Raw genomic sequence first — 27,148 nt, forward strand, 5'->3', positions numbered from 1 at the left:
TATGCTTAATGGGCCTTAAGTGTCCTTCTGCATACTTAACAAGCCTTGAAAAAATTTACACGTCTAATGGGCCACAATTGTCCTTTTCATGTTTTGTTGGGCTTTGTCATTTCACATTCATATATCAACTAGTGTTTGTAAACTAAATACATATAACATTATACATATTCATGTGGAAATATTTGGGATCTAGTGGGACTTATCGGTTGACATCACTGAGTGTATGGCAGTAGCATGTAGTTATAATCAGAGTCTCCTAGAGGGAGAGCAAGACTTTGTGTATAGATCTATACGGGGTGACCCCCCACGCCTTAGCTGTTCGCTACAGCTAGACTAGGCCAGTCTAGGGCGACAAAACCTTAATCAAACACCGACATTTGGAAAAATACCACGACATGCAAATTAGTCATTATCATGCATGGCTATAACGGCTCACATAGAGATCCAATACTATCTTAACACTTCAGAGATCAAACCTTCCGATTTGTGTCGATACAAAAAAATTTATACGATAGTGCAAGAACTACAACACTTTTATAAATCAGAAAATATCGAATTTTCTGGGGTAACACTATTAATCATTATCTTTCTCTCATAACAGAGATAATACAAAGAATTTGGATCTTTCTTTTATATATAATTTTACAATGAAAATCACACATACATTTATACTGGATCATTACATCTTTTCAGAAAATTTTACAGAAAATATCGGATTTTCTGGGTTACGCGCCCAATACAAAGTTTTTCAATCAAACATGCTTATGAACTCACCAATATGATATATGTTGACCGTTTTCAAAACAACTTGTATTCTCAGGTAATTGATAGACTGAAGAACCATCAGGAGTATTTTTGGGATGTCTTTTATGCAAATGTCTATTGTCGAACAATTTATGTTTTCGAATTTGATATGTAAAACAATGTACTTGATGTGAACAATGTCAGTTGTAATATGTAATGCTGGTGACGATTGTGTTATGTTTCATGTATATTCATTGTGATGATATTTCAATTTATAGTCACACGAGCCCTCAGACGTTTCTGCCGTCTGGTTCGGGGGTGTGACAGGTTTCAAGTGGTTCTAAGCAATGGTGCGATGGTCTTAACTCTTGAATGGTTCAAAGTGTGCTCCTGGTATGTTGTGAGACTGGAGCTGGTGTGCCTGACGGCTAATTAGGGTTGGAGAGAGCAAGTGATGGTTGAAAGAAAGGAAACATTTTATAGACAGGAAAGATTTCAAAATTTTAAACAAAGAAAAGAGCATGAGAGTCAGAAAAAGAAGGGATAAAGGATTGGATATACATCGGAAGTGGTAGCATGAGTTTATTTAGATAAAGATAGATCCAAGATTAAAGGGGGACTGAGTCAAAAAAAACTGTTGGTGATCGCATAATATTTCAGTGCATAACTTTATTGTACAAATCGCATAGTGAATTATACCTCTTAAAATTCAGCAAAACATGATAAAATGCTTTTTAATATATATATATATATATATATATATATATATATATATATATATATATATATATATATATATATATATATATATATATATATATATATATATATATATATAACGCTTCTGTCCAGTTATAATACAACCAAATTGTCTTGAAAACTTTTATCTGGAATTTTTTTTATTCATTTCAGATTACAACCGTATTTATTTATGATTAGTATTTTCTTCATATATGATTACACCTATTCTAGTTAAATAATAAGCTTGAAAAATATATTGTGATTTACTCTTTTATGAATAAAAACATGTGAATCAAGTAAAACAAGGAAAAAAATTGTTTTTTAATTTTGAAAAATAAATGGAAAACAATTACTTTATATTCCATTAATAAATAAATAAATAAATTCTATTAATCCTTTTTTTAGATAACTATATTTATTATTCACTGGACTTTAGGAAATTATGATTTCATTTTAATATGTTACAGGTTTTAATAATGATTTCATTTTAATATGTTACAGGTTTTTTTTTTGGAAAGGGAACTTCCCTAACGAGGGTTTCCGGGCCAGCTTTCGCGCACCGACTAATCCCCCGCTGCAAACATGAGGCTTTGCCTCATGCCCTGGAGTCACTGTAGGCGAACCTCCATGACCACAAGGGCTGAGTGGTGTCAGGATTTGAAAATGGGTCAATAGGTTATCCACCATATCTTCCACATGCCTTATTAATTTAACTTTATAAAGTGATTGGCTCAAAAGTATACTCGTATTCTTAATTTTTTGTTGTTCTCAATATAATCTTTCTCTCTCTCTCTCTCTCTCTCTCTATATATATATATATATATATATATATATATATATATATATATATATATATATATATATATATATATATATATATATTCATATATTAACATTGTGAATGTGAAAAATAATTTTCGGATTCACCGTGTGAATCCGGATTCACGTTGTGAATTTTCGAAGATTAACATTGTGAATTTGACGTAAAAAAAATCGAATTTTATATCATTGGAAAAAGAATAAAAAATTATGGATTTCTGTATTTTTAGTTTTTTTTTTTTTTTTTTTTTGATAAAAAATAAGTTTTAAAAGTTGAAAAAAAAAGATTGGTTCCTTGGTTAATTATGGTTCTCTTATGAACCTCACCATATATATATATATATATATATATATATATATATATATATATATATATATATATATATATATATATATATATATATATATATATATATATATATATATATATATATATATATATATATATATAAGTTAGGGTGTTGGCATCTCGAAAGTGAAAGAGTGATGAAACAAACACACCTCATTCTTAGTCTAATGTCATATTCCTCCAAAATCAAAGTAAAAAAAATAACATTAAAACATACATATGACATGCATCCATAATATATTAATAACCTAAACCTCAAGCAAGTTTAGGTAGGAGATGGCAAACCCTCAACAGATTTCCCCCTTCGCACCTTGTACTTTGCCAATTTATTCCCTCTCCATCTCTCCACAATACTAATCACCCTCACTTTTTATAGCTATTTACATACATATACATATATACTCTTAACTCCATTCATAGATATATTGTTGTTGATGAAAATGCAACTCCATATATCTCCAAGTCTTAGACATGTCACGGTGTTGCCTGGAAAAGGAGTGAGGGAGTTCATAAAAGTGAAGGTTGGATCAAGAAGGTTGTCTTATCGAATGGTGTTTTATTCACTTTTGTTCTTTACGTTCCTTCTTCGGTTTGTGTTCGTGTTGACTGCTGTCGATACCATTGATGGTCAAACCAGATGCTCCTCCATTGGTACGTTTTTGTTATTTTATGCTTCAACTTTTGTGTAGCATGTCGTTTAAAAAAATATCTATTTTTGTATTTGTGTTTTTCAGTTCTCAAATGATAATCAAACTCTGTGTCTTCTGTTTGGATCTTTAAACGTTTTTGGAGATGCGTAGATGGTTCTATAACATGATGAGAAATAAATCTTTATTGGCCGTTATTCTTGATTCATTTACTTTAGAGACAATAATTACAAACAAATAGATATTTGATTAATTTATTTTAGAAGCAAGAATTACAAACAAATAGATACTCATCTGCTTATGTGTACTTTTTTTTTGAAAGAATTCTTAATTTATATATTAATTAAAAGTAAACTTATTTAAAAGTCCACCAATATCGAATTGATAGACCAACAAATATGACAGTAAAAGATCGGTCAAATATCACCAATCAACAATGCAGACCAAACACTCCATTTTTCTAAAAAGAAATCATATATCAACGACTTTTATAAATTTGCGAATTATATTTTTCGTATTTTTTCACTCATGTTTTGATAATAAAACCACAAAAAGCAAGATGTTGTTTATGATTACGTGCAAATATTATTGTTCTTTACGATATTTGAAATGTTTTTAAATATTTTTTTAAAAATATTAATATAAGTTTTGTGATATGATGTCTTAAACTATTAATAGATAATCTTTGAAATTTGGATAAATTAATAACCATATTCTGTATCTCGTTATCTTGTTATTTAGTTGTTAAATAATTATTTTGTATGATCATCATACAAATTGAAATAGAATTTATTATCACAAAGAAAAATCAATTAGTTCCACAAAAATTAAAATGTATCAAATACAATTATTACTACTCCAAACAGCATAAACGCCTCGAAATATTATTTCCTACACGTTTTATTACAATTAATGATAAGATTTTGAGTATATAATATCGTATAAGCACTTTCAAAACACGTCTCTTAATACTTTGAAGGTCTTATTACATAAAAACCAAAAATCATTATATGATCAAAATATATTTTTACCTAAAAGGTCTTTAACTTTATTCATAATACCATTGATATTTTTTCCATTTAAATCATTTTCATTGACCAATGTAAATCGATTATCATGTTTAAATTGTTTACATGGCAGTTTTTAAAGAGGTAAATACCGCTAGAAAAATGTTCACATAATCATATGTTTCACAATGATGGGATAAATAAGTTGATAATAAATATATAAATAAATAAAACGGTTAAAGTTAAGAAAAAAAATTAAGTTAATAATATTTTGTATAGCCAAATTACTGACAAAATGATATTGCAAAACAAAAAAGGCATGCATTAATCGGTTAGGATTCAAAAATATAAATATCAATGGTTTTTATTCAAAAACATTAAACAAAAAATTAATAACGGCCGATAAAATATATTATAATACGATGATTAAAGTTGTGAACATCAAGATCTTATTTAGAATTTGTCTGTTTTATTAAATCATTAGTTTATAACCCATGGAAACCATAGTTACAAAATTTATTAAACTTTTATAGTAAAATCTTAAAATTAATAATCAATTATTTTAAATATATTATTAATTAAGAGATTTTTTAGTTATATAAAATTATAGTCATTGATTTAAATAAATATGTGAAATTATATCATTTTATAATTTGTATTAACTTTTATTCTATTGTTATGAATTTAATTTAATTAGGGTGCAAATTTCAAATTTTGAAATTTGAAATGAAAAATCAATATGTTAAAAATGACATGCATTAATTAGGAGAGATAATAGGATGATACATGACAAAAGAAGAATAAAATATGTATTAATTAAGAAGCCTAATAGGGTGACACATGTCAAAAGGAGAATAAAACTATTCATTTATTAAAATAGGGATGATCATAATTTTAAAACGTAAGATTTATATTTTTATCTATCAGTTAATAATATATAGTTAAAACATAAAAAAAATATATATCTAATACATCATTTGACAATAAACAATTCAAAAGGGGTATATGTATAGTAAGTTGAGAAAAAAATATCATTTTTTTTAATAAAAATAATAACAATCTTACGATCAACTAAACTGAAAAATGATTTAAGTAAAATTGGGATCACTTTAATCGGTTCGTAGGATCGTACAATATCCTATAATCATGATTGATATTTAATAACCTTGATGGTGATATTTCTGTAATTTATCATACTTTGTATGTAAAATCTCAGTGTAACTTAAAATTATGATAACATAAATATATAACCATTTTCATGTTCTAATTACAGGTTGTCTACGAAAAAAACTAGGACCACATAAAAATCTTCAATCAACTGTAAATTTTCTAAACCCTAATCTTTTACATTCACATATGATTTTTCTGAATGCGTAACCATCCATTTGTTGGTTCAGACACTTGTTCATATACGTCTGATTGTTTCTCGACCTCAAATAAATTTTCATAATTCAGTTCATCCCTTTAACATAATGTTATTTCTGCTTTTCTTCAAGGTCCCAGAAGTAATATACCAAATCTTGGAGGACTCCTCTAGTAAATACGACATAACCGAAGGATCTGAAGCTGACATTCCTCAAACTTTAGAAGATTTTGTTTCGAGTTTGAAAGGCAATAATAGACCAGACGCAAAAACCTTCGCCATTAAGCTCAAATCCATGGTGATTAACTGGTTATCCTTATTCGTTAATGGTTTCCTACACACAGTAAAACACACACTAACACATTTTCGATTTCGATTTCGATTTCGATTTTCAGGTGACCCTTCTTGAACAAAGAACTCGAAAAGCCAAAATCCAAGAATACTTATACCGCCATGTCGCCTCCAGCAGCATCCCAAAACAACTCCACTGTCTCGCACTCCGGTTAGCCACCGAACACGCTACCAACGCCGCCGCCCGCCGCCAGATCCCATCGCCGGAGCTCGTGCCGGCACTCGTCGACAACTCATACTTCCATTTCGTTCTCGCGTCCGACAACATCCTCGCCGCCTCTGTGGTGGCCACCTCACTCGTTTACAACTCGCTCCGCCCTGAAACGGTGGTGGTTCATATAATTACAGATCGGAAGACTTACTCTCCGATGCAGGCGTGGTTCTCGTTGCATCCATTAACGCCGGCGGTTATAGAGGTTAAGGCGTTGCATCATTTTGATTGGTTTGCGAAGGGGAAAGTGCCGGTTTTGGAAGCTATGGAGAAAGATCAGATGGCTAGGGCTCAGTTTAGAGGTGGGTCGTCCGCCATTGTTGCTAATAAGACCGAGAAACCTTATGTTATTGCTGCAAAGTTGCAGGCGATGAGTCCCAAGTATAACTCGCTCATGAACCATGTTCGAATTTATTTGCCAGAGGTATAGCTTTAAACACGATTTCATAATTTGCTTATTTCTTGAATTGTTTCATGAAAAACTTTTCAAACCCCATAAAACTTCAATTTTGGTCCAAAAAGTTAATTTTTTCAGATTTGGTCCTAAAAGGTTTTCTCTTGTAATTTTAGTCTTTATTTAAGATTTTTATCACATTTTTTATCCCTGTTCCAAGTCAAATACATATATATTTTCTATCCCAAAATTGTAAAAAGTAACCAAAAATAGTCATCTAACTTATAGCAAGGACTAAAAACGTTACAGGAATCTCAAACAAATATCAAAAAGGAATCTCAAACAAATATCAAAATTGCAAGATAAAACTTTTTATAACAAAAACGACAAAAAATTAGTTATACTCAAGGACAAAAATGTAATTTGCTCTAGTTCCAACTTAGATTGAGCTCATTGGTCCCTTATGTTAGCCATTAAATTAAAGTCCAAAATAGTTTTAACTCCAATTTGGATTGGGCCCTTTATGTTGCCCTTTACCGACAATTATGTACTTGATTTTCCTCTCATATGGTACTTTTGGCTCATATGGGTCAATTAAGGAGTTTTTGGAAGAATAACTTTTTTTGATGAAATATTTGAATGGCTTATATTGACCATATAAATATAAATATGATTGTGGATGTTGGTTTTTGCAGATGTTTCCTAGTTTAAACAAGGTAGTCTTTTTAGACGATGACCTTGTGGTTCAAACAGATCTTTCGCCTCTTTGGGACATTGATATGAATGGAAAAGTAAATGGAGCCGTTGAAACGTGTATGGGAGAGGACAAATTTGTAATGTCAAAACGGTTAAAAAGCTACTTGAATTTTTCTCATCCATTGATATCAAATAACTTTGATGCAAATGAATGTGCTTGGGCCTATGGCATGAACATATTTGACCTTGAAGCTTGGAGAAATACCAACATAAGTAACAATTACCATTATTGGCTTGAGGAGGTAACCCATATTCAAACAAAGAAAGAAACCTCCTTCCATTGATTTGTTTATTGCAACGTCTTAATTTCATTTCTTCGTATTAAAGTATTATACTTTGAAAAATCTACACGATTATAGTAATGTCTTCCATTTAAAAGCAATTTTCACCAAGTAAAATTTTTAAAAAATTATATTTTTCAAAGCATAATGTCTCAATAAAAAATAAATTGAATACACCTAAAGAACTCTAACAACTTGTTTTTTCTCATGTAGAATTTGAAATCGGATCTAAGTTTGTGGCAACTAGGAACATTACCTCCGGGTTTGATAGCATTTCATGGATATGTCCATATTATTGACCCGTTTTGGCATATGTTAGGCCTTGGGTACCAAGAGAATACAAGCATACCAGATGCTCAGAAGGCTGCAGTCATCCATTTCAATGGTCGAGCTAAACCATGGTTAGATATAGCTTTTCCAGAGCTAAGGGCATTATGGTCAAAGTATGTCAACTTTTCAGATAAATTCATCAAGTCATGCAACATTAGAGCATCTTAGAACATGTACATGAATGATTATATGCGAATATTTCATGTATAGATGAAACCATAAAGAGTTTTTTATTTCAATTTTTTTCCAATTCGGTGATTTGAGATATAAGTAGCATTCTCATCCACTTTACACATTTTTTTTCCTTTATCAAAAGTAATCAAATAAGGATTGTTTTTTTTTTCTTAAAAAAACAACCCTTTAGTTTAGACTTACTTTTTTCCAGTTACATTTGAAACCAATCCTTTCAAGAACTTTGCAGACTTTGTAATAGGAGAGTTAATAGCCATCAAATTATAAAGAACATTCTCAACTTCATTAATGGAAGGTCTTGTTTTGAATCTTGAAACTACTTTCAATTCTCCTTCTTCTTCTTCAACAAGCACACTCCATCTCTCACCACTCAAAACCCCATCTCTCACACACTTAAACACCACACCATTTCTCTTACTCAATAGCCCTCTAACCTCCAATCCCATAAACGAATAAATCACTTCAAAAGATCCCAAAAAGTCAACAAAATCACCAAGAATGCTTTCCTCATCTTCATAACTCCATCTAGGGTTGAATATCACCACTGGCTTTGGGTACAGACTGTTAGTGATTGTTTCCATCACTTCCATTTGTGAAGCTTCTGGTGTCAAAAATACTGCCACGTCAGCAGAGCTCAAAACTCTGTTTCCCCCATCTTTTAGTGAAGAAATGTCGACATGCTCAACTGACCCAAATGCGACTCTATTTGCAGCTTCTGTTAGGGTAGAATTGGGCCATAGTATTAGAATCTTCACTTTAGAGCCCTTTCTCTTAATGGGCATTTCATCGAACACTTGGAGTGCAAGCTGTGATAAGGAATCGGGAGAGTCATCATTGACTGGGATCTCGACACGAAATCTGGGCTGCTTTAGTTTCTTGAGTTTACCGGCTGTAAGTTTTAGGTTGTTGAGAGGTTTCTCTAAGGTCGATGAAAGACATGTTTTTGCTTGACGTATAGCTTCCTCTTTGGATTTGGGTGGAGAAGAGAGATTACACTGAAAGGATAACAAAAGAGGAATCTTTTTCGGTTTTATGATTTGGGAATTTGATGAAGCAATCGAAAAATTGAAATGCGGTTGAATTGAATGATATTTGAAAGGACTCAAATGAAAATTTGGGAGATTAGTTGTCATCTTTGTTCTTTCTGAAAACAGAAAAAAGTCTGTAGATTTGAGCAAAAGATCAGATAAATATATATATAAGCCATAAACGTGGGATAATAACAGCCACACAAAAATTGGAAAATAAATCGCCGGAATCTTTCCAAGATCATGCAATATAAAACTGTAATCTTTTCACTTAGTATGCATTAACGATAGTAAATCAAGAATAAACACAAACATATAGAAACATCTTTGCAAATGAAACTACAAAAATACATGTCCAAAAATCTATTCAATCAAATTCCGTTCATTCAAGCTAACTACTTTTCTTCAATCTTCTGATATACACATCGATTGCAAACAAACTTGTTAGGGTTTCGAAAATTCAATTAGGTTTGATAATTACGATTTTTGCCTCGTCATTAGCCATAGCTGAGGCGACCATCCACCTGCCGGAAAGAGGTTTGCCGGCGAGGAGTTCCAATCTCACAAGCATTGACTCTAGCGGCAAACCGGAGAGAGCAAAGTGACTCATTGGCTGAGCTAGCTGCCGGAGAAACATTCACCACCATCAAAGTCTTCGAATCCCCACCTAAGCAAGGCTGAACAACAAGTTCCGATCAATTTCAGCCATGAAACCCAAAACCAATATAAACAAAACCAGAATTCTTTATACCTGGAGGAGATACGTAAGCTTGGAGTTCCTAAAAGGCACATGTTCTTCCTTCTTTGCTAATGCAAATATAACAGTACTTAAACACGACAAACTTTTGTTGATGTATTGAGTTTCTGTTAATCGAACCCCAGTTGATTCACTTTTGGAAAGACGTTCACTTCCCGCAAGATCGATTAGGTTAAGAACACCTTTCACTTGTTGTCCCGTGTTCTACAATGCAAATCAAGATTTCATCGATCGTTAACCAATTAGTTAATACAATACCAGATTGAATTTTGAAAACCCGAAACTACCCTTACCTCATTAACGCCTGATATCCTCAAAGTGAACACAAAATGACTTCTCGACGATTGTTCATTCATTTGAGTCTTACCCACGGACCTAATCAAGAAACACATGTACACCTCACAAAATAAGAAAAACAAACCGAATGGTCATTTTTATATTTTTAACTAGAGCAAGTTGTTGTCTCATTGGTAGGACAAAAAAGTTTTTTTTTTTTTTTTTTTTTTTTTTTTTTTTTTTTTTTTTGTCTTTTTTGACATAAGTCGGTACAACTTGTTATGTTATGTCTTCTCAGAGAAATCATAAAAATACCTGGCTTGTGCAGCACGGTTTAACAAAAATGAAACTTCTCGACTGCTACGAACATCCACAATGGTCAAATCAGAGACATGTGTATTGCCATTTGGATCATGTTTAATTGCATATTTGCCCGACTCATTTGAACAATTTCGGTTTGTTGACAACAAATCGCGTATAGTGTCATTGTATATTTCCAACATCGAAACCTGTAAACCCCATTTTTATAAAATAATAATAATAAATCTTCTAAGCAAGAAAAGCAAGGAAATTGATTCCAAACCTGCATTTCATACTTCCACTCTTGGTTTTGAAGTGTTTCTCGGGACTCGAATATTTGTTCTAAAGATCGCGGTATTAATCCTTTTTCATCATGGTTTCCCGGTGTACCCATCATTGTATGAGTTTTTCCCGACCCCGTTTGACCATAAGCAAAGATACAAACCTGAAATAGCAACGTACTTTTTATTTATTTGTTATTATAATTAACATGTATTACACAAACACTAAAAAGCAATGTTGTTTCACCTTATAACCATCGAGTGCACTTTGCACAAGTTGTGAGACCTCCTCGAACACCTCTTCTTGTGTCGATTCGGGCACAAATACATTGTCAAAACTAAAAGAATGCTTTTTCCCTTTTTTTTAACAAGAAACATAGAAAATTATAATATAAAGAGTTAAACATAAGCTTTAGTTGCAAGAAATAGCAATGTAATTTCATTTTAATCTTCATTTAAAAAGCATACTACTTTGCTAATTCTTGCATTGAATTGTAAATGTGCAATCAAATTTGAAAGATAAGAGTCTTTAAATTTAAAGTACCATTTTGCAATAACTCAACGCCTCGGCCAAGACCTTCGGTTGTTGTAGGAAAAAAAACCGTCTTTGTTTCATTGTCACCATCATCATCACATAACAAAGGTCTCACCCTACAAAAAACTCGTATGTTTCCTTTCAATTCCTGTTTCAAAATAAAAAAAACTCGTTAACCATTATATAAATAAATTTATTAATTAAATAGAAACTGGAACTCACTAAAATTGTGTTATGCAATTTTTTACGCAAGAGTTCTCCTTCATAATGTTTCAATTCTGCCTCAGCTAAACGAAGCTGTAAATCAGAGTTAATTTTCTTTTGTTCTTCATAACCCGTTTTTATCTCAAATGCGGATACATCAGACATCTCTAATTTACTTTCTGCTGTAGTAAGTTTTTGTTGCAATTTCTTTATTTGATCACTTTGTGAGGAACAAATGGCTTGTGAAGATAATAAACTTGATGTAAGGTTTTCTATTTCATCCGATGATTTCCCACTCCATTCTTTATATTTTGAAACTTCTTTCGATAAATCTTCTACTTTTGACAGCTGGCGATCACGGTCATCTCTCACTAGTTGTAAATCCAATCTTAGGCGCCCTACTTCACTTGCCAAATCTTCTTTTTGCTTCAATGTCTCATTGGTATTTGCCTGAAAATGAATCCTTAGATTGAGAATATGTTTGATAAAGATTCTGTTTGTTATATGGGACTTATGGTACAAGACTAAACAAGTTTTCTAGGAATATTTTTTATGATGAGGATAATGAAGACATTTATGACTTTTATACTGATAAGAGACTAAAAAAAATCTCTCTTAAGTGTGACAAAAAATTGTGTTTATCCTGAACATAAATAACAATTTTTTGTCTCATCTTTTTGGGTGGGGCAATTTTTTTTGTTTTTGTCCTGGATTTTTAATCCAATGCACAATGGGACAAAATTAGCAATTTTTTGTCACAACTTATTTCATTTTTTTGGGTGAGACAAAGAAAGTGTTGTTTGTGAGTAGGACCAAAGTATCAAATCGTTTGTTACACCATGTTTCACTTTTTTTGGTAGGTCAAAATTGTTTTTTTTTTGTACGATATATGTTCAATGCATGTCAAACATTATTGTACCAAAAAAAAAACAATTTTTTTTTTTTTTTGTTCTGGTTTTAATCTAATGTCTTGTACGACAAAAATATCAATTTTTTGTGTCGATTTTTTTAGGCGAGAAAAAATGTTATTTTTGTCTCATATCTTTCCAAAAGAAAGATGTACAATGCGACAAAAATAGTAATTTTTTTTATCCCACTTTATATCATCAATTTTGGTTGGAGCGAAAAAATTGTTTTGGTTTTTTGTCTCTAATACCAAACTGTATTGTCATGTCATGCATAATAAATAGGGTTTAAGATACGAAAAACTAATTCAGAAAAATCAAATGCAGAAAACACCGACTTTTGTAGCATTCAACTGATCTTGCAAAGAAGTGCAATGGCCTCGTAAGTTGCTAACATTCTCCAACATTGCAACCTTCTCCTTCTCAACATTCTTGAGGATTTCATTCGTTTGATTAAGCTCAGATTGAAGCTTACTATTGTATTGTTGTAAGCTCGTGTTATATTCTTGCAGCCTCTTATACATATCATTGAGTGATAATATCTAATTACCAAAAAATAAATAAAAAATCAACATCATCTATATAAGATAATAAAATAATCCAATCTCATCAAAGATCATCTATAATATTACCTTTTGATTAGCACTTTTACTTTCTCGTTGAGCTCTTTCGAGTTCTTCCTTGATTGAAGTTTGTAATCTCTCCGCACTCAATCTAGCTTCTTTCTCCTTTGTTAATGTTTCCATTGCCACCTAATATTAATTTTTTAACAAGATTAAATTATTATTATTATATATATATATATATATATATATATATATATATATATATATATATATATATATATATATATATATATATATATATATATATATATATATATATATATATATATATATATATTACTTTTCAAGATCCAAATAATACCGATTTATCTGATTCTTCTTTTGCGAATTTCTCTTGTAGCGCTGTGTAATTCCTTCTTAACTCCATGATTACCGAATTCAGTTCTTCTTCCTTTTCGCTCATTAGCAATTCTTCAACCAATGAAACATAAAAAATTAGTTTAAATTATAAAAAAGATGTTCTTGAAAGTATGATTATTATTATTTATACCCATATCGTTGCATCTATTTATTGCAGATTCCAGCATCTTCCCATTCTTTTCTTGCTCTAACAAAAGATTCTCTTCAAGTTCTTGAAACCATTTGATACATATTCTGAGTCGTTTTATATACTCCATCATCGAATCACATTTCTCCTAAAAACCCCACAAAATCAATTCCAAATTCGACATAAATCGAAGAAGAAAAAGAACATAAAACTAACCTTTAGACTGAACTTATTCTTTGTTCTGATTTTCTCATGCAACAATGATTCAACGTCTTCCCTAGTGAATTCAATCGCTCCACAATCCGAACCCGCATTGCTTGTTGGCCCGACCCGGATAACAGGATCTTGACCGCCATTAACATCGGAAAAAATCTGCCGTGGTGGCATTCTACCACCATTCGCCGCCCCAACCATTTTATAAACCTTTTATTTTTAGTGTTGTTGAACACAAAGAAAGTGTAATTAAATTGGTTGAGGGAAAACAAATTGTGAGAATCGATTTGATGAATAAGGGGTTTGATTAGGTGGTGGAAAGAAAAGGATTGATGTTCATGTTACTTGAAAGGAAAGATTATGGGTTTTGTGAGAGGTAGTGGGGTGGGTCCATGAATTGAAATAAAAGCTACCAAAGATTGGTATTAAATTGATTGCTTCGAGTTGCAGGGAAATCTGTGATGGAGACGATGGAACTGTGATGGTGTTAACGGGTGTTTTTTTAAAAAAATTTGAAATTTAATAATGTTGGATATGAAAAGATCAAACAGAAATTACGATTTTATTTATAGGTTTATGTTTTTGGAATCTTGATTGTTGAATAAAAGGCCGGACGGTGGCCTTGACTGATTCTTCTCCAAATGGAGCAGGCTACTAATAAAGAATCACTATATTCTACATATCTTTTAGAAAAAAAAAATCATATAACAATTCAAAATTCAAGAATCAAATTGTTAGTTAAAAGTTAAAGAAACAAATTATGTAAAGTTGAAGACTTTCATTTACTAAATATTTTATAAAATTATAAAATTAAGGTCTAGGAGGGTTCAAAGGGTAGTCCTTATTGGTTATGGGGATCTTAGAAGAGAAAAATAACCGGAAAAGTTACATATTACAACCGAACCTTAATAAAAATGAATGATTATAATAGGAAAAACTGACTTACTATAACTGAACCTCAATAAAAACAAATGATGATAACAGGAAAAAATGACTCATTATAACCAAACTTTAATAAAAACGAATGATTTTGATCGAAATAATTGATCCATTATAATCGAACCTTAATAAAAACGAATGATAATTATAAGAAAGTTGAACATTATAAGTGACCTTTAATAAAAAAAAACGAATGATTATAATTGGAAAAATTGACCCATAATAACCGAACCTTACAAAACTATTACAATCAATAATTTCTCATGAAGATTTCTTGTATTCCATACGAAATATATACACACTGATTATAATAATGGGTTACCATAAGTGGATTACATACAATGGGACACTTTGGATAAAATGCTAACAAGCTAAACATAATAAGTAAATATACACAAAACATATATATGCTGACAGCCCCCCGGTTTGGACGGGAGATCTCGAGCAGACGTTCAGACTAGATCTGAAGTCAAGAAACAAAGGAGTTGGTAGCCCTTTCGTGAAAATGTCAACATATTGAAACGAGGATGGGACATGAAGAGCACGAACTTGTCTCATGGCAACCTTATCCCGCACAAAGTGAATGTCAATCTCGATGTGTTTAGTACGTTAATGTTGAACCGGATTGGAAGATAACTAAACAACGCTGACATTGTCACAATATACCAGAGTAGCAAAGAGTGATGGGTAAAGCAACTCACATAGAAGATTGCATAGCTAACTCGTCTTAGCAACACCTCGATACTTAGGTTCGGCATTAGACCGAGAAATAGTGCCCTATCATTTAGAAGACCAAGATAGCAAATTCGGGCCAAGAAAAACACAATAGCCAGATGTCGAGCATCTAGTAGAGGGACAACCGGCCCAATCAGCATCAGAATAAGCTACAAGACCTAGAGAAGGAGAAAAGTATAGCTGTAAACCATGATCCATAATCCCTCGAACATACCGAAGAATGTGTTTGAGAGTCGAGAAGTGGGGCTCCCGTGGGTCATGCATAAACAAAAAAACTTGTTGAACAACATATGTGATATCGGGGCGTGTGAAGGTTAAGTATTGCAAAGCTCCTGCCAGGCTGCGATAAAGAGTAGGGTCGGATACAAGAGGACATGTGCCATCAAATTTGGCAGAAGTGTTTGCCGGTGTGCGAACAGGTTTGCAGCTAAGCATGTTTGCTCGTTCCAGAATCTCATGAGCATATTTTTGTTGAGAAAGAAACTTGTCGTGACTGTTGCGAGTAACCGAAACACCCAAGAAATAGTTTAAAGAACCCAAAACTATCATAGAGAACTCGGATCGAAGAATCTTTATAATCTGTTGAAGAAGAACTGTGGATGAGACAATCAAGACACTGTCATCAACATAAAGTAGTATATAAGCAATTTGAGCACCCTACTGATAGATGAAAAGAGACGAGTCTGATTTGCTGTTAATGAACCCAAGTCTACATATCTATATATATATATATATATATATATATATATATATATATATATATCATTATCATTCATTATATTTATAAAGGAAACATTTTTCCTTTCACCACATTCATTTAAAACTCCCATGATACATTTTACTCAAACCATATTCATTTGAAACCTCTTATTTGAATGAATACCACTCAAAAGTCTCTTAATAATGATTTACCATTCAAAGGTTTTATAACTTATATAATATGTTTAATACACAATTAATGGATAGTCTACTATAAAAGGCCAATCTCTTTGAGTAGACACACAAATACCAATCACATGTAAAATTCACAAAGAAAACAAGTCTAAAGGTTTTTGTATTGGTTTGAAGGCTTTGGACCATTTTTCGAGCCATGTTATTATGCTAAAGTTTTTAATTTGTAAGTTTGTTGTATACTAATTCTTTTTTCTTCTTGGTTTAAGTATTCTTTTAAGACAATCATTATATGTTGTGGTTGAAATTTTAATGTAAATTAGATTAGATTCATGTTATCGATCATATGTTATGGAATGTGATATAGATAATATTTAATTAAAGAAATAACTAATTAAAAATCATGGATATGTCATATTATCCATATTTTCCATGTAAGTCTATTTTAAAATGCAAATTGTATATCTTATCACTTTGTATTTTAGTATATGTTTAACATTTTAAGTATAATAATAAGTGTTTTTTAAAAGTTTTCTTTCACTTATTAATAATAGTAAGTGGTTTTAAAATTAACGAACAATAGTTATAAATAATAAAATCAAATTATAAAAATCATGGATATATCATATTATCCATACAATTATCTTTTGAAATACAAATTTTCATTCTTATCAGTTTAGTGTTTAGTATATGATACATATTTGAAAAATAATATTAAGTGTTTCTTAAAAGTCTTCTTTAACTTATTAAGAATAATAAGTGGTTTAAAATTAATAAACAGTAATTTTAAATGATAATAATATCAAATTATAAATTACATAACGTTAGCTGCAAATAAATTGTATTTTAAGTTAACATCATTAATGAAATTAGAAAATAATTGCATAAGTAAAAATTTAAATTAATTAATCATAGCAATTGTTAAAAATAATACTAAATAGATAATTATATATATATATATATATATATATATATATATATATATATATATATTAGTGTAAAAATATTATGTTAAAATTAATGTCAATAACATAACCATTACAAACATATATTTTTCAATATTCTAACAATATATTTTCAACATGTGTCGCGCAACGCGTGGGAATTCATCTAGTATACTTATAAAAGATGCATTTTTACTTACACCACATGTATTTGAAACCTCCATGACTTTTCAATTTCTTATAGCTCAAACCACATTCATTTGAAACCTCCATCTTTTAACTAATACAAGTCAAAAGTCTTCTTAATAAGAATTAACACTCAAAAGTTTATAACTTATATTATGTTTAATAAGCGCTTAATGAAACATTTACTATAAAAAGATCAATCTTTTTGGTAGACATGCATACAAATCACATACAAACTTCACAAAGAAAACAAACTTAAAGGTTTTTGTGTCTGTTTGAGGTCTTATGATCACTTTTCGAGATATGTTATTATATTATAGCTTTTAATTTGTAAGTTTGTTACATACTAATTATTTTTATATTTTTTTTTGTTTCAGATTCTTTTTAATACAATTGTTGCATGTTGTACTTTAATCATTAATATATATTAAATCAGTTACATGTTATCGATCATATGTTATACACCGTGATATGGATAATATTAGATATGTTAAATGTGATTGTTTGTTTTGCTCTGCTTCAAAAAAGTAATTAATTAAAAGTCATGAATATTTTAAATTTTCTATGTAAATATGAAAGATATATTTTTCTTTTTTACCACATGTATTTGAAACTCCTATTACTTTTCAATTTCTTTCTAATAATGATTATAAATTGGTTAATAATGTCAAATAGATGCAAAACCTAAATTGTAATCCTAAAATTAACTAAACTTGAATATTAAATTAACATATTTTACTTCTACTTAGTTTTGATATGTTATTTCTTAAATTTTCAGTTTAAAGTCACAACTTTTGAATAATTTGTATAAAATATTTAAATTATTCATTTAAATATAGTGTTAAAGTATTAACTTAAATGGAAATTTCAATTAAACTTAAAGAAAATCCAACGACTATTTTATAAATAGTTATAAATTATAAATTATAGTGTGAAAAGTGAAACCTAAGTTGTGTTCCCAAATCAATTAAAATATTTCCTAAAACGATTGTTGTAAACATTAAAAATTTCTAAAGAAGTAGCTTACAAATAACTTACAATGATAATAGTTAAAAAGTAATATTGTTACCTTTAAAAACAAAACCAATGTTTGATGCTGTAAATAACTACAATAATAAAAATAAAAAAGTTAATCAAATATAGTTTTTAAATTTTATTTTTTAAACTAATTAATCATAACAACAACTATAAATAACATTAATTCATATACTATATTTAATTTTAATTATGAATAACATGTTGGTAAAGGCCATTGTGATAACAGAGACTATATAGTTTTAATAGATTTATATATGATCATATAATTCAAAATAATCAATATTTTATACCAAATTAGTATAAAAGTTATTATATCAAAGTTAACTACAGCATTTTTATATTTTAACAACATATATTTTAAATTTATAATTGTATTCCATGCAACGTGCGAATATTCACCTATTTTTTAGTAATAAACTGTGTGAATCTATGATACCATGCCCGAGGAGCCTGTTTAAGGCCATAAAGAGACCTCTGAAGGAGACATACATGATCAGGAAGAGATGGATCACAAAAACCTGGTGGCTGATTTATATATATTGTTTCTTGAATATAGCCATGAAGAAAGGCATTCTTCACATCTAACTCATGAACCAACCAATGATGTGATATAGAAAGGCTGAGAACAGTCTTGATAGTAGATGATTTAACAACGAGACTGAATGTTGCATCACAGTCAATGCTTGGCTGTTGGCTGCGGCCATTTGCAACAAGTCTTGCTTTATATCGTGCTAGAGAACCATCCACATTAAGTTTCTTTTTGAACAACCAAATATAGTTAACAATATTAGCATCGGTGGTCGAGGTACAAGTACCCAAGTTCCATTAGATATAAGTGCATTATATTCTTCTTTCATTGCATTTAGCCAATTAGGATCTCGAAATGCTTGAGATTAATTACAAGGAAAGGGAGAGATAGGTAAGACATCAGTATGAAGATTGAGCCTTTGTATTGGTTTAGAGATCCCGTATTGAGCACGGGTTAGCATGGGATGAGTGTTTATAGGAGCGAAAGTGGTGACAGGAGATTGAGAATTGGAGGTGGATGGTAAAGAAGCACTGGGAGGGGATGTAGGGACGATATTAGTGTTGGTTGGAGAGGGGACGTGGACCGGTGAAGAAGCATCGACATGAGAGTCAACGTCGACAGTAGGACCATCACCCATGAATGAATCGAGGGGGGTGAAGAGGGTTGGTTGGGTTGTTGTAAAAATTACGAGACTACTCGTGATCCAAGATGTCACACCCCCGAACCAGACGGCGGAAACGTCCAAGGGCTCTCTGTAACACCCGAAATCAGAAAGGTCAAGAAAGGAAAGGAAAAACCCTAAGTTAAAGAGGCTTGACTCGGCGAGTCTAGGGAGGAACTCGGCGAGTCGGAGCGGGATCTGGGTGTAAAGTAAGTGACCGACTCAGCGAGTCGGCAAGTGGACTCGGCGAGTCTGGTCTGGGTTGGGAAACCCTAATTTCGGCACTTGGTACCCTATTTAAGCATCTTATTCTCTTCCCTAAGGCTCATTTGCGGCCCCTATAGTCCAGAACCCGAAACCCTAAGCCTCCATTGTTGCTCATTCAAGCTTCCAAGCCATTTTTAGGTGATTTGAAGGAAGAAGAAAGAGGGAAATCAAGGAAGCTTCAAGGATTGGTCGTAGATCTAGAGTTTGTGGAACCTTTCTGAGTTATTGAAGGTACTAAGTCGTTTCCTTCATTTAGATCTATTCTAGTTGTGAGATTTGGGGCTTTTTGGGCAAGTTTATGAACCATTTCGAGTTAGAAGCCTAGATCTGAAGTTGCTACTTCAGATCTAAGTGTATCTTGGCCTAGAGAATCATAAAGCATCAGTCTATGGGTTGATTGTTAAGCCCCTTTGTCTTAAACCCTAGTTCATGGTGTATTTAGCCTAGATCTCCTTAGCTACACGTAAAGTTTGCCACTTTACGTAAGGAATAGGCTTTAGAAGAGTGGATCTACAGTTTAGAGTCCATGCATGACTCAAAAGCCTCTGAATATATGAAGGACTGAATAGACTCGGCGAGTCCTTCGAGTGGACTCGACGAGTAGTATGAAGATGGAGATGAACTCGACGAGTTGGATGAACAACTCGGCGAGTCTGTTGAAGATTGCCTCGGACTCGGCGAGTTTGTTCTTGGACTCGGCGAGTCAAGTCGCGAAACCCCAAACCCTTCAAGTTAAGACTCGGATCAGTTAGTTGAGTGGGGACTCAGTGAGTTGGTCAGGTCAGGACATGGAAATCAGGTAGACTCGGCGATTCAGGGGCTGACTCGGCGAGTCGAGTCGTGAATGAATGGATTTTGAGCATATGAACTCGGCGAGTCAGTAGGCAGACTCGACGAGTAGGGTTAACTAGGACTTTGACTTTGACCAGAGTTGACTTAGTTGACTTTTAGAGGACTGTCAGACTAAGTGTCATATTGATATTGGTAGCTCGGAGAGCTAGAGGAGCAGCGGCTCAAGGGATTGTCGGTTAGCAGCCAGAGGATTATCGGTAGAGCTCAGCAGTTTAGGTGAGTTTCCTTCCAGTAGGAACGGTTCTACGGCCACAATGCCGGCCCGATTAGTTAGCAGTAGTTTCCGGACTTCGGTTCGATGCAGTAGTTAGTATGTTCGATGCCTTCGTGGCTCAGACAGGATTTATGTGTTATGTGTTTTGGGCTATGGCCCGATGCAGTATGCAGTATATGTGTGTTCATGCTAGTTCATATGTTTATGTTATGCTTTGTTCAGTTAGTTTCCGGACTTCGGCCCGATGCAGGGGGCAAGGCCCCAATTAGTCCGGACTTCGGTCCGATGCAGGGGACAAGGTCCCAGTCAGTTAGTCCGGACTTCGGTCCGATTCAGGGGACAAGGTCCCAGTTAGTTTCCGGACTTCGGTCCGATGCAGGGGGCAAGGCCCCAGTTAGTCCGGACTTCGGTTCGATGCAGGGGACAAGGTCCCAGTCAGTTTCCGGACTTCGGTCTGATGCAGGGGCAAGGCACCAATTAGTCCGGACCTCGGTCCGATGCAGTGGGCAAGACCCAGTATGTGCTTTATATGTTATTGTATGGTATGTGGTAGATTGGGGGAGCTCACTAAGCTTCGTGCTTACGGTTTTCAGTTTTGGTTTCAGGTACTCAGTTTTCAAAAGAGGAGCTCGGGAAGATTGCAGTGCACACACCATAGTTAGTTAGCCTGCGTATGTTTTACTCTGATAATAAGATCATGTTTTGAATTGATACTCGGAAACTATGTTATGACTTATGATACAATTTTTATAAATATGGTTTTAGTAATGTTTTAAAAGAAATTTTTAGCCGTGATTTTTGGGTCGTTACACTCGCATGACTTAAATTGAAATATCATCACAATGAATATACATGAAACATAACATAAACATCACCATGCATCAATACATTACAACTGACCTTGTTCACATCAAGTATATTGTCTAAATATTACATATCCATATCATAAATTGTTTGAGAGTTTTCAAAAAATAACATCCTAACACACTTGGTATTGCTCTTTAGCTTATCTGTTACCTGAGAATACAAGTTATTTTGAAAATATCAACATATATAATGTTGGTGAGTTCATAAGTAGGTTTGATATGAGAATGTTTTGTATGGTTTGTAAAACCTAGAAAATCTGATATTTTCTGAAACGGCAATTGTTTATACAAAAGGTGTGATGATCCATAAGTATATACATGAATGATTTCAAAACGTGTATAAATGAGAAGTTTTGCATTTTAGTTATTGAAAGTACACGTAAATAATGTTGGTTTCCCCAGAAAACCCGATGTTTTCCGATAAGATAGTATGATCGTTTTGTATTATTGTATCGTCACAACGAATGAATATGATTTCCCATGATTACTTAGATGGTATTGGATCCCTATGTGAGTCGTTATAACCATGCATGATAATGACTAGTTCGTCTGTCTTGGCATTCTAGCGAACGCCGGAATTGATCTTAAGATTTTGTCACCCTAGACTGGCCGAGTCTAACTGTAGCGAACAGCTTAGGTGTGGGGGAGTCACCCCCGTATAGATCTATACACAAACTCTCGCTCTCCCTCCAGGAGACTTTGATTATAATGACAGACTACGACCGACACTTATTGGTGTCGCTCGTTATTACTCACATTAATCCAAATGAATTTGATTAACCTTGATTAACGACCTGATTTTTGTTTACTTGAATATAAGGTAAGCCTAACAGACGAGGAGAAGAGGACTATGTGCTCGTACTAGTTATGTATGTCATTTAAGGCTGTCGAGTATACAAAGGAAGCGTTGGCCCATTTCGCATATGATTTATTTGGACCTTACTAGTAATGCTAATGGGCCACCCAGACCCAATAGCATGTAAAAGCCATTGAGGGTCCCTTAGGCATGTAATTGGGTCACAGGAGGCCCAATAAACATGTATTATTTATGTTAGGCCCAAAAGTCATGTTAATGGCTCACAAAGGCCCAAAAAAAGCATGATTAGAATTATTCAAGCCCAACAATTAGAATGTTTACTTGTTTTGTATAGTATTAGTGTTGCGAAGTTGTTTAATCGAAATGTCGTAAAAATCACCAAATTGTTTTATAACGATTCATAGATTTATAAAAATATATATTTTTCTATTTAAACCCATAAGTTATAAAATTTTGTATATTTTGATCCAATTATTTTAATCTTAACATAAATGACCAAACACATTAGTTTGACCAATTTAGCCCCTTATTTTGGTAAAGTTGGCAATTTTAGTCCTTCTTATGAAAAATGACATATTAGGTCCTTGAACTATTTTTCTTAACATTTTTGACCCAAACACTTATTTAAATAATGTTTTAAGCCCAAAATTTAATTTTGGACAGTTTCAGCCCCTTAGTTAAAAGATTTGCATTTAAATCCACACTTTTCGCAATTTTGACCCAAAATCCAAAATCTTTACATTTTTAGTCCCTTTTGATAAATAATGCCATTTTAACTCCTGAAATAGGTACATTTATGTTTATAACCCATGTTTTGAGAAAAATTTCCATTTCAGCCACCTTAAATTTGATTTTTCGCATATTTGGGCCTAAATAGCCGAAAGGCCCAAATTTTCGCCCATTAGGCTAAAATTTACATTTTTAGTCCTTTAAAAAGCATAATACTTATAAAAACTCTTATTTTAGCTGTTTTGACCTTTTGGTCCTTGTAAAAACCGTAAATGACATCTTTTTCCCCATCTTTTGTTTGTTTATCAAAAAATAGTCCAATAACAAATTTTATGTTATAGTATGCTTATTATAAACCTTGTATGGTAGTTTATCTTGACATGTTAAGTGAAATGTATCCTAAATCACATATTCTTCCTTGTTGAACTATAGATCTCGAAATATCTTTCATTTTTAGCACATATTCACCACATAAACACAAGAAATCACACATAACATACAAATACACATAGATCTACACATTTTACTTGTATTCTCCCCCATAAATCATTTGAAAACCGAAAATAGAGGGGTATGAACTCACCTTGATTTGATGTTCACGGTTTTGAAGAAAGAAATGGAAGAGTTTGATCCTAGCAAGCCTTCTTGGGTGGATCTCGAACTTAGAGTTTTCTAGGATGATGATCATGAGTTAGTGTGAGTTTAGAAGAGATTCTTGATGAGATAAAGAGACTAGATTATGGATCCAAGCATCCACTTACCTAGGATGATGATTCTTGTGGAAGATCCTACTTGAAATGCTCAAGATCTTAGAAATTTTGATGAAGAAATTAGAGGTGATCTTGAGAGAATAGTGAGTGTTTGAAAACTGAATTTGGTGTGGGTTTTGGGGGCTCTCGGCCGAGAAGAAGAAGGAAGAGAGGGGAGAGAAGAGATAAGTTGCATGGGGACATGAGATGTCTTAGATGTATGTCAGATAATCCCATAATTAACCCCTAAACAACAATGAGGTGTCATGGTCATTTATTTATTTCTTTTCCTTTTTTGTTTTGTATTTGGGCCGAGAGGGGGTAAAGGAAAAGAATGGTTTGGGCCTTTTGTGCTTGAGTCCATAATATGAGACCCAATTTGATGATTTTTGGCCCATTGGGCCTTTAGAGTATTTCACGGCCCAATTTAGCATAAAGGAATGGATTTGAGTCCATTAAAGCTATTTGGATTTGTTATGGCCCAATAAGGCCCATTAAAGATAAACTAGTCCATTTTAGGCTTATAAGGCCCAAAAAGGTTAAGTCTCATGAGAGTGGGTCCAATGAGAGCCCATTTAAGAGTTCTAAGCCCAAAATAGTCAAATTGGAAGTTTATTGGCCCATTAGGCCAAATAAGGAAATCCTAGTCTATATTGGACTTAAACCAGGATTTCTAGGGTTTCTAACCTTTTGTTGACTATTTGAGTGTTTGTATAGAGTGTTTGATGGAATTTTGTTGTCATTGAATAAGCATCATACATGCTTTCAAGTTTTAGTTACAATGTTATACTTGTTAATTGTTTACAACGCATCAGAATTCCTAGTTGTGACAACATCCCCCCGTGAGAGGGAATTTCGTCCCAAAATTCTTTTTGAAGCTAAATTTGAGAATGCAAGAATAGGTGAGGGTAATTTTACTTCATCTGATCTTCGCATTCCCATGTGAATTTCGGTCCACATTTCGCGTTCCACCGAACTTTCACAATTGGAATGCGACTTTGTGTAGTACGCTTCACTTCCCTGTCAATGATTTCAACTGGTTCCTTGATGAACAGGAGATTCTCGTTGATTCCGATTTCTTCCATTGGAATGGCGAGAGTTTCGTCAGATAAGCACTTCTTTAAATTGGAAACATGGAACACGGGGTGTACACTCCTGAGTTCAGCAGGTAGTTGCAGTCTATAAGCCACTGGACCGATTCGGGCATTGATGTGTGTAAAACCAACTAGTTTTAATCCTACTAACTTAGACACAAAATAAACACACGAAAGGCAGTGTACCTATCGATTAGTAATATAGTTCAAGCAAGTAGGGTATCGAACACAAGAAACGGTAAACAATTAAAATAAATGCTAATATTATCTAAATAAAACAAGTAATAGAAAATGGGTTTTCTCTAGTTTTGCAAGACTAGAAACTTAAACAATTAACTAAAATTTAAACTAAGAAACTAAGAACTAGATAAACAAAGATTCAACTAAATCCAATAACGAAGGGAACTTCAGTTTAGTTCAACTCAATTGATCTTATGGTTGATATTATGGTAATAGTGCAATGGATTAATTATTTTATTGGCTACCGATTCAAGTGATTAGATTCACGTTCGCTGCACTAATCCTTAGAGAACAAACTAACTCAAACAGTGGCCAGTTGTCTAATTTAATTTAATTCACTAGGTTATTTATTCGGGTTAATTTAGACTTGTAATGGTTAACTAAATTTGGTCCTTTAGTTAACCTCTTGTTGATGGTCATCACACAAGCTCACACATGAATTTACCTATTTTTCTTAATAATTCTAGTTTCATGTTCATTAATCCTAGACATATGACAAAGTGGTCACATAAACATATGAGGTTGACAATTAAAAGATGTTCATACTATTTAATTATCTACCTATTAACAGAAAAATAGTTATCATTCACACACAAGGTTCTTTAACAAGCTAGAATCAACAAAATCACCAATATCAAATCAATCCTACCATAAAATCAAACCATAATCACAAATTCATCTATCCTAAACAGAAGTTATGAGTTTTTAGCTCATATCTAAAGCAAATAACAAACTAAAAACATAATCTAATGATTGAAACATGGTTTATGCAAAAGATTAAGATAAAAGTAGTGTGTTATTGCCTTTGATCTTCTTCCAATTTGATATCTAGGTTGAAATCTCGAAAACCACAGCTTCTAAGAACCCTTCTGGCCTCCAAAAATCGTCCTAAACTTCCCCCATTCGTTCCTTTCATTCTCCTCCATCGTTCTGAGGAGTTATCTTTATATATACAAATCGACTCGTCGAGTCAGGTGGCGACTCGTCGAGTCCATCTCCCAGTCCCCGTATTGTGATAAGTTTCTGGGATCCCGAGTCTTTATCTTCTCGAATATTCGCTTGGACTCGCCGAGTAGATGCTAATTTTAGTGTTTTTCTTCTTTGTTCCATTCTCGAACTCTCAACCGCTTCTCCTGCTTCCTTCTACTTTCGAGCTTCATTTTTGGACTGAAAATATAATTCAAACACTTTTAAGTACCTTTTATCCATAAAATGCAATAATTTAGCTAATAAATGAATAAAAATCTATACTTAATATGAACTAAATATGCACATATCAAAATACCCCACACTTGACTTTTGCTTGCCCCAAGCAAAACTGAATTTTAAACATTAGAATCATATATGACAACTCCAATCTAACCCAGCCATTATGCCAAGACAGCAACACATACATTTGTGTCTAAATTTTTTCTAAGTACCCCCATACTCCAAATACTCATAATCCTCATAAACATTCGCCCACTCACCCCGAACTATGCTCATTTTATGCAACCCTCCGAATCCATCCACAGAAAAACTCTCACCCTCAAGATATTTTTTGTTGAGCAACCCAAGCATACATAATCTAGAATTACAATTTATGATACCTTTATGGAAC

At 32.7% G+C, this 27,148-nt stretch overlaps 3 protein-coding genes across 3 annotated transcripts; 1 reads left to right on the forward strand and 2 right to left on the reverse strand.

Moving 5' to 3' along the window:
- The first annotated feature begins 2,922 nt into the window (after positions 1-2,922).
- On the forward strand, positions 2,923-8,167 carry LOC145074915 (putative galacturonosyltransferase 12). The gene is made up of 6 exons (XM_079021239.1): positions 2,923-3,304; positions 5,581-5,627; positions 5,804-5,968; positions 6,066-6,656; positions 7,322-7,624; positions 7,877-8,167. The coding sequence occupies exons 1-6, from the start codon at positions 3,088-3,090 to the stop codon at positions 8,159-8,161; spliced, it is 1,608 nt and encodes a 535-aa protein (XP_078877365.1). The 5' UTR covers positions 2,923-3,087; the 3' UTR covers positions 8,162-8,167.
- Positions 8,168-8,204: 37 nt separating this feature from the next.
- LOC145074916 (plant/protein (DUF1995)) lies at positions 8,205-9,359 on the reverse strand. Its single transcript, XM_079021240.1, has one exon. The coding sequence runs from the start codon at positions 9,316-9,318 to the stop codon at positions 8,365-8,367; it is 954 nt and encodes a 317-aa protein (XP_078877366.1). The 5' UTR covers positions 9,319-9,359; the 3' UTR covers positions 8,205-8,364.
- Positions 9,360-9,462: 103 nt separating this feature from the next.
- Positions 9,463-14,224, reverse strand: LOC145074913 (kinesin-like protein KIN-14M). The gene is made up of 13 exons (XM_079021238.1): positions 13,801-14,224; positions 13,588-13,732; positions 13,399-13,508; positions 13,104-13,223; positions 12,810-13,013; positions 11,585-12,016; positions 11,372-11,510; positions 11,075-11,184; positions 10,830-10,991; positions 10,562-10,755; positions 10,264-10,345; positions 9,965-10,174; positions 9,463-9,890 (listed from the first exon to the last, which is right to left on the reverse strand). Exons 1-13 carry the CDS (start codon positions 13,996-13,998, stop codon positions 9,711-9,713), a joined length of 2,286 nt encoding a protein of 761 aa, XP_078877364.1. The 5' UTR covers positions 13,999-14,224; the 3' UTR covers positions 9,463-9,710.
- Positions 14,225-27,148: the final 12,924 nt, after the last annotated feature.

This window comes from Lactuca serriola, chromosome 9 (genome assembly GCF_051521515.1).
Source record: "Lactuca serriola cultivar US96UC23 chromosome 9, Lser_US96UC23_V15, whole genome shotgun sequence".
Classification (NCBI taxonomy): domain Eukaryota; kingdom Viridiplantae; phylum Streptophyta; class Magnoliopsida; order Asterales; family Asteraceae; genus Lactuca; species Lactuca serriola.

Bases quoted from the DNA above. Each gene is read 5' to 3' on its own strand.
- LOC145074915 (XM_079021239.1), top strand. From the start codon at position 3,088: ATGAAAATGCAACTCCATATATCTCCAAGTCTTAGACATGTCACGGTG. The intron at 5,628-5,803 runs GTAAATTTTCTA...CTTTTCTTCAAG, and splicing joins ATAAAAATCTTCAATCAACT to GTCCCAGAAGTAATATACCA. The intron at 7,625-7,876 runs GTAACCCATATT...TTTCTCATGTAG, and splicing joins ACCATTATTGGCTTGAGGAG to AATTTGAAATCGGATCTAAG.
- LOC145074916 (XM_079021240.1), bottom strand. From the start codon at position 9,318: ATGACAACTAATCTCCCAAATTTTCATTTGAGTCCTTTCAAATATCAT.
- LOC145074913 (XM_079021238.1), bottom strand. From the start codon at position 13,998: ATGGTTGGGGCGGCGAATGGTGGTAGAATGCCACCACGGCAGATTTTT. The intron at 13,733-13,800 runs GTTAGTTTTATG...TGGGGTTTTTAG, and splicing joins AGAATAAGTTCAGTCTAAAG to GAGAAATGTGATTCGATGAT. The intron at 10,756-10,829 runs GTTTGGAATCAA...TGGGGTTTACAG, and splicing joins AGTGGAAGTATGAAATGCAG to GTTTCGATGTTGGAAATATA.